The sequence below is a fragment of the Squalius cephalus genome, assembly GCF_949319135.1.
Source record: "Squalius cephalus genome assembly, chromosome: 7".
NCBI lineage: Eukaryota > Metazoa > Chordata > Actinopteri > Cypriniformes > Leuciscidae > Squalius > Squalius cephalus.
In genome coordinates, this window is record NC_137128.1 from 43,870,062 (window position 1) to 43,881,370 (window position 11,309).

The 11,309-nt window shown below is 34.5% G+C and overlaps 1 protein-coding gene and 1 long non-coding RNA gene across 3 annotated transcripts in view; both read right to left on the reverse strand.

Moving 5' to 3' along the window:
* Positions 1 to 11,309, reverse strand: part of LOC307161906 — a 642,191-nt gene that overhangs the window by 371,227 nt on the left and 259,655 nt on the right. The gene's annotated exons all lie outside the window — the stretch shown is intronic.
* Positions 462 to 10,745, reverse strand: hsd11b1lb (hydroxysteroid (11-beta) dehydrogenase 1-like b). Of its 2 annotated transcripts, XM_079877127.1 has the most exons (8): positions 10,730 to 10,745; positions 9,687 to 9,802; positions 7,688 to 7,818; positions 7,361 to 7,472; positions 6,790 to 6,881; positions 6,617 to 6,710; positions 4,911 to 5,076; positions 462 to 1,606 (listed from the first exon to the last, which is right to left on the reverse strand). In XM_079877127.1, exons 2-8 carry the CDS (start codon positions 9,760 to 9,762, stop codon positions 1,420 to 1,422), a joined length of 858 nt encoding a protein of 285 aa, XP_079733253.1. In that variant the 5' UTR covers positions 9,763 to 9,802; positions 10,730 to 10,745; the 3' UTR covers positions 462 to 1,419. The 2 variants fall into 2 exon arrangements, with proteins under 2 accessions (XP_079733253.1, XP_079733252.1); XM_079877126.1 differs by lacking the exon at positions 10,730 to 10,745 and having other exon boundaries at positions 9,687 to 9,919.

An 11,309-nucleotide genomic window follows, 5' to 3' on the forward strand; every position in this document is an offset into this window, starting at 1 on the left:
CGCTGAACTGAAAGTCTGTCATATGTAAATTCCCGCTCGCTGACGCTTTTATCTGCGTTCCCACAATTCTGTAGATCTACTGACCTTGAAAGTTTCTCCCAGATCAAAAGAGCAGAAATAAAACAGAAGTGTTGAAATACAGCAGCTGAGCGCATAAAATCAAGTAGAATCCAGTCAATATGCTATTTATCTATTCTATACTATCTGTCATTTGCGTTTTAACTATTTTGTAGATCAATGTTATCAGTTACTGACAGACGATGACAATGCAACACATTGACTTTTAATGGTTTTGACCTTGCTTGTCATGGCTGCTCATTAACTATATGACCCTGTAAATTATGTTTATACTTTTTAAAACTTTGATAGTGGCACAGAGCAACCAGAAAAAGCATTTAATGGTTGGAGACTTTCATATGTTTAATTAAAAATTATACAAATGGAAAATAATTATCCCAATTGAGTCTCTGAGTGTTTAATTTGAGATTTCACATGCTTCAGTGGTTTTGACAAACTCATGCTCAGAGTCCAACGGCATTATGGGAAACGGTTTGGGTCTCCCATTTAATTTCGTTTTTTTAGGAGAAAACATATTCACACATAGGAAAAATCTTTTTATGTTTTTGCAAAGCCCACAGGTCTGATGTTAATACTTCAGCATTTGTTTTAATAGAAAGACTGAGAATACAGACACAGAATCACAGACTGACGTCATGTTTAATTACACACACTTTAATATCACTGGAAGTGTAAAATCCCAAATGCATATGAGTCTTGGTACAAAAATTAATTGAAAATGTCAGACAAATAAATACAGAAAACATTTTAATAATTAAGCAGTGGCTCTCTCAGAAGTAGCTTCATAACTGTAATTAAAAGCATTTTGTTCATCTTGTGCTGAATGATATTTACGTAACACTTTTTCATATGTTAATATCAGTTAATGCATCAACTAACATGAACTAATAATGAGCAATACATTTAAAAGCCTTTGTTAATGTTAGTTAATAAAAATGTTTATGTTCATGTTAGTTCACAGTGCATTAACTAATGTTAACAGATACAACTTTTGATCTTAAATACGTTGAGATTGACATTAACGAAGATTAATAAAAGCTGTATTGTTCATCATGTTATAGTATGTAAATGTTAACTAATGAAATCTTATTTGTTCTGTAACTGATTTATGATGAATTGGTTGTATTTTACTATTATTTACAAGGATTTTGCTTGTATTTTGGGTCTATAAATTGGGGTACAAAATACAATACAATTAATAAAAAATAATGCTTCAAAGATTTTTCAATTTCCTAAACGCACTATGTAAAAGTCGACTCAAGTGCGCATACATAATTCACTCCTCATTATACATATGTTCTCATGGAATAATCCCGTGAATGTCTGAGATGTGCACATGTGTTAGTCTTTGTTGTCCATGCTGAGGCCTGACAGCACGAGATCTTTCAGGAAGGGGAAGACGTTGTTGATCAGGCAGGTGAAATAGTGGAACCAGGGGTAGTAGGCCTCTTTCTGACGGGACGCCCCGGCTTTGATGATGCTCAGAGCCGCTTCACTCGCAGGATAGGCCGTCATCGTGCTGAATCCTCTGAGAGAGATTCGAGAGAGAACAGTTATGGGGGATTCTCGCGAAAACACGTCCAGGTCATTTTCATCACTTAAGCAAGTTGCTATGGATTAAAAGCATTAACCAAACACTTTAATGAAGCGATACAATAGTGGCTAAAAGTGATGTTCGAGGGGGCGTGTTTGTTTTTATGACCCTACAAGTGAACCTTAAAAATATTAGGGAAAAACTAAACTTGGTTTAGGCATTTATCTGAGAAAATTATTTGGAAAAATGCAAACTAAAGCTACAGGTTTTATTTTACTATGACTATAAAAAAAAATTAAAAAGCATATCACTTTAACATAATCAGTCATTATATGTCACTGGTTCTCTCTTGTTTTTGTTCATAATTTGGCCAAAAATTATGTCAGCATTAATTTGGCATGTTTTATTGCAGTATCACAAATAAAACAATCAACTCCAAGCTATGCAACATGCTTACAAAATCTAACCAATCTTTAGGGTGAAGATGCAAATTTTCCTTGGCCGAACTCCACTTTTGGCCACTATTGTATTTTGTACAGTTACTGTGTGTGTGTGTGTGTGTGTGTGTGTGTGTGTGTGTGTGTGTGTGTGTGTGTGTGTGTGTGTGTGTGTGTGTGTACACTACCATTCAAAAGTTTGGGGTATGTGTTTTTTTTATTTAATTTTTTTAAGAAATGAATACTTTTATTCAGCAAGGATGCATTAAATTGATCAAAAGTGACAGTAAAGACATTTATAATGTTACAAAAGATTAGTCAAAGAATGCTGGAAAAAAGGTATCATTTTTATTCACCAAAAAATATGAAGCAACAGCACAACTGTTAATAATCAGAAAAGTGTCTTGATCAGCAAATCATCATATTAGAATGATTTCTGAAGGATCATGTGACACTGAAGACTGGAGTAATGAGTAATAAGAAGTGAGCAGCATGTAACGCATGTAAAAAATATGTATTTTTGAGAAAATCATGTTCATGTGTGGTTAGAAAAATACAACAACAAACTGAGTCACTGAAATGGGGCCATCAGACACATACTAAACATTTGCGAACTTTTTTATAAGTTATACAAGATCAACTCATTTTTTAAACACGTTTTAGTGTAAAGTTTAAATGAATTAAACATCCAAGTTGAGTGTACTTAAAGGAGCTGTATGTAAGAAATGTATTTCAATTAATCATAAAATGGCCCTGATATGTCACTAGACATTAAGAAATCATGTTCATTTCAAATACTTATATCACTGACAACAGTAGTTCGGCCAGGATATTGTCATTTAAAAAGTGAAGTTGCAGCCCTCAACTGATGTTGATGTTGTCATCTTGTGTTTTGACCTGAAGCGCCACCCTCCACCTATCTACCAATCACGGAGTCAGTAGTGTTTCGGCATCCGGGTTGCCAGCTCTGCTCTAGTTACCACAGCTGCAGCTACAAACGTTCCTGCTGGATCCTGCAGCCTATCTGGCAACCTCGAGTCAGGGGGGAGGGGGAGGTAATACACCGCTCTACAGTAATTTGAAAGTGATTGCAGTACCAGTTTTGGCCACAATCTTACATACGGCTCCTTTAAAACTTTAAGTCAGCAACTTTTTTTTTCAGTGTAGAATTATTATTCATGATCCATGAACAGATCACCAAAGTAACAAGATAAATGTGCTGAGGACAAACTGCAAATGAACTCATAACCGGCTTCCTAAATGTATCTTGAGTGATGTACAGAACAGAATGGAAACTTTGATTGCATTTTGGACCACACCAATGTCCTCGAAACGTTTGGACAGAACAAACATTTAAAAAAATTATAAAAATAAAAACACTTGATAATAAGGTCCCTTTAGTTAGCATTAGCTGATGCATTACCTAACATTTATCATTGTTACCATTTATCTATCATTAACAGATCCATTAAATTGCAACTTTTGATTTGAACGTATTGGTAAATGTTGAAATTAACATCAAGATAAATAAATGCTTTTTCAAGTATTTTTTCATAGTTTATGTTAAGTAATGCATATAACTATTGTTAACAAATGGAACCTTTTTGCAAAGTGTTACTAAAAAAAACTTAAACTATTCACTAGTCTTTAACTAGAACCAAAGTGGTACTTTTTTCTTTGTCACATCTTGTTTTGGTTTTGGTTCATGTCTGTCATGTGTGATCCCCTGTTCTAGTCATGTGATCCTGCCATGTGTTCCCTTGTCTTATGTGTCATGTTCTGATTGGTTCATTGTCTTGATTGTGCACAAAGAGTCTTGTGTGTATTTAAGCCCTCATGTTTGCCTTGTTACTTTGTCAAGTATTGTGTTTCCTGTAACCACTGTTGGGTGAGTTTGTGTTTGTTCAAGCCAAGTCAAGTCTTTGTTTTATGTTTGATCTGGTTTTGGAAATAAAGCTGCACCTGGGTTCTCCAAGCTTGCCTTCAGTGGACTTCTTAACGGTCTTAATGTGATCTTTGTCAAACAATTGAGCTAAAATATGTCATATTTTAAAATATATAAATCATTGTAAATATATAATAGAAATAAAATGTTTTGCATGTAAATAAATCATTCTTACCATTTTAAAGAAAAGATGTCCCATAAAATAGTACATGATGATTATTAAAATAAAAACTCTAATGAAAATTACCATTAACCTGATGTAACACTTAAGAAGCAAACTGTAAATTCAGCATTTATTAACTATGAGATACTGCTTGCTGTATGATAGAAATGTTGATTCAAGAAAATGGTTGTAAGATCCTAACCAATTATGATTTACTTGATGATGATGATGAAGGTGAAGTTTTCTTCAAGTTTGCAATATGTGACCCTGGACCACAAAACCAGTCACACGGGTTAATTTTTGTTTTTAAATTGAGCTTTATACATCATCTGAAATCTGAATAAATAATCTTTCCATTGATGTGTGGTTTATTAGGATAGGACAATATTTGGCCGAGATACAACTATTGAACATCTGGAATCTGAGGGTGCAAAAAAATCGAAACATTGAGAAAATCTCCTTTAAAGTTGTTCATTTCTGTTCACGATTGTGCAGCATTCACTCACAAAAATACATGTTTTATATATTTACGGTAGGAAATTTTCAAAATATCTTCATGGAACATGATCTTTACTTAATATCCTAATGATTTTTGGCATAAAAGAAAAATGTATTATTTTGACCCATGCAATATATTGTTGGCTATTGCCACAAATATACCCGTGCGACGTGTGACTGGTTTAATGATTCAGGGTCACATTTCAGAAGTGCTAGATTTAGTCAGTGTCATCAGTTCTGCAGTGGGAAACTTACCTGATCTTATTCATGGCCGACTCTGTGTCGATCAGTCCGAGGATCATGATGGACACCGACACGTTGCTCTTCTGGATTGCCAGTTCACTCTGCATCGCTCCGAAGAATCCGTTCATCGCAAACTTAGTAGAGGTGTACGGAGCCACAAACGGACTCGCCAGCTTACCTGGATCAGAGAGGGAAACAGCGTTAACCTTTAGTCATTTATAACTGTATGTGACTGACAAACACTGTTACACAAAGAAATGAATCCCAGTTCACATGTGTGATTGTGTCCCAAATCCAGTGGCGGCCTTTGCTGTGTTTCAACAGTTTCTCTTTAAAAAAGAAGGAATAAAAGAATTTTAATAAAAATGCCCCAAAAATTCAAGATATGGGGCAAAAATGTCTCCGTGTGAGTCTTAATTTTAATATATATAAAGGATATAGTTAGGCAATACCACACAAGCTAAAGTTCAGCACGTTTGCGAATGTCATAATTAATTTTATACAACAATTCAATAAACATGAAGTTACTATTAGGTGACATATTTAAGACTCTTAAAATAATCCCTAACAAATCCACAGCCATCACGCGTCTCAGAGCAACACGGTAATGTTTCGTTACTGAATGAATCGTTCTAATGAATGACGACTCACTCACAAACGAAATCTCATACTTCCCTACAATATAGTAGACAAAAAACAGTATGTGACAAAGATTTCACAGTACTCATAAAAGAGCAGGAAAGAAGTACCCGGATGAGCTGAGACTTACGGTGAGATTCTGATAGGGTTGGGGATGGTTGCAACAAGTTATAAATTGCATGTTTAATAAAAGTTTGTTGCATTGCATATTGTTCAGTTCTTCCTGTCTGACACTGAAATATGGAGAGATTGAATAGCATCTGTAACGCCTGCACACTTAATCTGTGTAGGCCTATGTTCTACACATGAACAAACAAAACTCAGTAACTGTTATTTGATAAATATGACTAGGCTACAATAATATTATTGTATAAATAAATAATACTATAATATTATAGTAAGCCTAAAACAGTTCATATTTTCAGAATTCTATGCTCATTGAGTTAATTAGTGAAATTGAAGGTATTTTTAACGTTACAACCGTCCCCAACATCTGGCTTCTTCCATTCAAATAAATACTGTGAACGATATGTCATATGTAATCATATTTAAATGGTATGGGTAATTAGCAGACAGATGCAAGTTTAATATATACAAATTTGGTTGGTCTAGTCCAAATAGTCTCTGAGTAACTGAGAGAAATGCAAAAAGTGTTGCAACCGTCCCCGGTCTCCCCTACTCGAGAGAGCATGTGATTTCGGACGCTTCCAGTCACACTTGCTTTGTCCGTAAATGAATTAGCCGCTTTGATCAAATCGTTTAACTGAACGATTCAATGACTCACTTGTTAAGACAATGATTTGCCGTCACCTACTGGCGGTTTAGTTTCATATTAGTATTTCATTATGGTTAGAGATAGAATGTAATGAATGAGATGTTAAATGTAAAATATAACAGAGATAATAAAGTAATTGCACAGTTTCAATGCATGAAATGCTTTTGTCTGTCATTTTTTCCTCATATGGCAGGGTTTGCAATTCATCCGAATTTGCAAAGGCTGTCTCTGCCCAAATCATAGCCAAAAGTGCTTTTAACTAGATTAATATTAACTAAACTTTCACCAACAAAGTTAGACTCGCCTGCCATTGAGGAAACTACGATGATGGAGCCAGCGGATGTTTCCAGCACAGGAAGAGCTGCTGCTGTCATCTGTGTGTAACTCACAAAGTTCACCTGCAACGAGTCAGATCAGTGTGAACAGAGAACGGAGAACTCCACAGGAGCGACAGAAGCCGTTCTCTCAGTGCTTGACCTGCATGAGTGACCTGACGTGATCTGCGTCTCTGTTCCAGAACTCAACGTTCGTGTTTCCGACATGATTCAACACTAGAAAGTCCAGTCCTCCTGCAGGACAGAAACACACCACATGCAATACCAGTCAAAGGTTTGGAATCATTAAATGAGGGTTTTATTTCTGAAAGAAGTCTCTTATGCTCACAAAGGCTGCATTTATTTGCTCAAAAATACAGGAAAATGATAATATTGTGAAATATTCAAAGAACTGTTTTTTAGTTTTATATAGTCTAAAATGTCATTTATTCCTGTGATCAAAGCTGAATTTTCAGCATCATTACTCCAGTCTTCAGTGTCACATGATCCTCCAGAAATCATTCTAATATGATGGTTTGCTGCTCAGTTATTATCAATTTATTGTTTATATTCAAATAGAGAATGGTTATTTTAAATTGTAATAATATTTCACAATATTACTGCTTTTTTAACAAATAAATGCAGACTTGGTGAGACTTCTTACAAAAACATCTAAAAAAAATCTTAATTATGGATAGTGTATAAATTGCATAATATATTGAATCATTTCTCACCCAGTTTTTCCACAGCGTATTTGACGACTCTCTCAGGGTCGGCGGGGTCAGACATGTCTCCGGTCATATACATCATCTTCTGTGCGCCCAGTTTCACACACTTCTGCGCCACCTGGACATCCACAGGACAGACTTTCATTAAAGCTCATTAAAGCCTTTGCTTTCATACAAAATGTATTGCTACCCTTAAAAGTCTAAAACTTCACAGCCTTACAGCCTCTGCATTACTTTCAACAAATAAAAATATGGCCATCTACTGATTAAAGTCCATAAGTAATTGAAAAGGTATTGGGAACGTCTTAAAGTGTTTTTGAAAAACGAACTGACCTTTTTTAAAGCCTCTAATCGTCTCGCAGTGATGATGATCTGAGCCCCAAACTTGGCGTAATGGTAGGCCATCTGCTCCCCGATCCCTGAACTGGCCCCTGTGATCAACACTCGGGCCCCGCGAACTGACTCTGTGCTCAACAACACACGGCTCTCAGTGAAACTCTTAACCAAGAGGACCACTTCTTTCCATTTACTTGGAAAGCCCACATTGATCATCTTTGTTCAAAATTCCAGCAACGATTGTATTTTTTAATAAGACTTAGGCTGTTTGGTGTAAATCAGAATTATGCAATTATTTTATTTTGCCGTTTTAGGTAGTCTTTTAAATTATGGGATGCAAACTTGGTATGGCAATCTTTCGGTCCAATTAAAATCACAGCTTGCACGTCTTGTGAAAACTGCAATGAAAGTTATGGGTGTAAGAGAGTACTCATCACTTCAATCAATTTACGAATCATTGATTTGTAAAAATGCACAGACTAGTGAGTGATTCAAGCCATGTTTTATTTCCAATGTATCAGCTTCTGCCATCAGGGAGACGGTATAGAGTCCCACTGTTTAAGAGTAACCGTTACAAAAAATCATCTATTCCTGTATCTATTAATATGTTAAATAGCAAGATGTAGTTTTTTAACTCCTTTCTTTTTGGTTTGTGTGTGTATATATATGTTGTGTACTAATGCAGCTTTGAGTCCAAGACAAATTTCCTGAAAAAGGACAATAAAGTATAATAACTAACTAACTAACTAACCAACCCACCGCTTCATCTTCATCACAAGATTTATTAAGGATTGAACTCCCAAGCAGGTTAAAACAAAGTTAGAAGCAATTTAACTAAAGCCTATTTATCATATTTGATACATGCATTTCTAAGGCCTCTAAATCATCAACATGATCAAAATGCTGAAACCCTGTTACACACATGCTAAAAAAACAAAAGTATAAACTATCAATCAGACGACAGGAGGTAAGTAAAAGCCTTTTAGTATAATTGTAAAAGCGTCCACCTTCAGCTCGTGGATCACGTGTCTTTCTGCTGTGAATCTGCACTGATTTTTATAAAGTACCTTTTATTAGTAATATATTAAGATGAACACTTACTGGACTGAAGCAACTTCATTTGATTATCGTGATTTTACAAAAATCATGTTAAAGTTTGAGTATTGTTCATCTCTCATTGTATTGAATTGCATGAAATATGAGCTTTGATCATAAAACTAAGCATTTAAATATCATCTTACTAAGACATATTATAGGGAGATATAGTGATGACTGATGTTTATATGTATTTTATGTCAGAATGATATACTGTTATCATTGATTTACATTACAAGCTATCAGAAGTTTGGGCTTCCTCCATATTCTCACTATATCATGAGCCATAAAAGCCTGATGAATCAAATATGATACTCAACAAAACACGTTGTATATTTATAAATTTCCTATATTTTGTTAGAAGGTTTGATAGACTACAATTTAAAAATACATAGATTTATCTGAATATTAGTCAATATATATGTCAGGCTTAACAGGGTAAAAAGTTACTAATGTCCTTTAAATTATATATATTACATAAAGTTTTTTTAATTATTTTGTACCTACAAAAGTTATAATCTCTAGATCATCAGGGCACACTGTTTTCACCAAGGTTATGAGTTACATAACTGTAATAAATGAGTCTGCCAACAGTTTTCATGACTTTAGCTAGTTAATGAACTAGTGAATACTTGCAAACGTTTTGAGTTTAAGATTGGTAGCAAAGCCAGCGCTAAATCATCTAAAAATATATAATGCCTTTGGAAAATGCAAGGCTTTCTTCATATTTATTCATTCTGCTTTTCCATGCATAAACTGCCCACACACACAGCTATCGGGATTTCTCAAAGGCGGCGACTGTATGAGTTATGCTTTATACGTTTACTATAAAATAACTCAAATATCTGAAGGGATGCAATAATAAAAAGAGTATATATTATTGTAAATCTGTTGTCCTGACCTGGATCAAACGTATCTCTCCACATGTAGGCCACGAGGGCAGCGCTCAGCAGAAAAAAGCTCAAATACACCTTCATTTTCACTGGTATCCTCGATCAGAAGCTTGATGTCTGAATCCTGTGCGAGAGCATTGAGAAATGTCACTTCTGTTGTGTGTTACAGAGTCATAAACCGTGCCTGATCACCCATTCAACCTGAACCTGCCTGAGTCTGGATCATGATGACCGACAGATCAGGAGGCTGAAGGTCTTGTTTACTTTTACAAACAGATGAAAGAAGAAAAAACTGATGCAGATCAAATTAAAACTGCTCTATTGCTCTGTGTGACATCATTTAAATAGCTTTGTCTGAACTGTAAATGTTTTAGCTCAGATTATTTTGAGTTAGTGCACTGGATTAAAATCAGGGTTATTATCGTTTACTGAAACCATTTAAACATTTCGTTAATCGAATAAAGCTTAAATAAAATAAAACAAATTTTAGTTGAAAAACTTAAACTAAATGAAAATTTGAAATGTTGCCTTAGCAATAAATTGAAGTTGAAGCACTAAAATTATTAACAGGAAATAAATACAAATTCAAACTGAAATTAAATTAAACCGAAATAGCAATATTAAAAAAATTATGAAATTACTAAATATTAAACTAAAATGAACATGAAAACTAAAAACATAAAAGCTTATTTAAACATTAATAAAAACTAAAATAACACTGGGTCAATCTCAGGACAATTTGTAGTGAAGATACAACAATTCTAACAAATCATAAAAAAAATTACGCAATTACAAGTTATGCCTTCCACAAACAAACAGTCATTAACCGAAATAATCTTTTCAAGTATATTATATGTTGTTGTATGTATACAAATGTGTGTAAGGCTTTCGAATCTTATGAACTACGAAATAACTTCTAAAACATTAAATAAATTGTGCATAAAATACAGACCTAGGCTATCTGGTAATTACCTATCCCCCAACCCTAAACCCTACCTCTTTAATAAAATAAAAAATGTCTTGTAGTTTCATAACAACCAGGATGACTTACGGCATCTGGTGATCTAACACCTTAGATCGTATGCCTTATCACCACGTGGTGATAGTGAATATTAAAAAGGCAAGGCAAGGGAAGTAGCGAATATTGGGTAGAAGTCTGGTTTGGCAAAAGCCGGAAGTATTTTATTTTTTTATCATTTTTCCAATATGGGATTTTAAAATAGTCACTATTTATATGCATATAAATAATGTGATATATTTATTTATATCACAAACTAGCACACGTACATCACGGAGACGTCTATTTGATGTGCGTGTTTACATCTGGAAGACGTATTTTTAAGAGTGTTTGCTCATCTGCAATACGTCTATAGGACGTTTCCTGTCAGATGTCAAATAGACGTTTAGAAGATGTCTTTAAGATGTAATGATTTAGAATGTATGTTAAACTGACATCTTAAAGATGTCTATCAGATGTTAGTAAACAACAGATGCTTTCCAGATTAAGTGATCTTTAACAGACATCTTGCAGACGTACGTTACGTCTCCGTGATCTGGGAAAGAGCTATTTTGGCACATGTTGCTTTTTTTTTACTCTTATTGGTGGAATTTTCTGTATAGCATCATGGGTA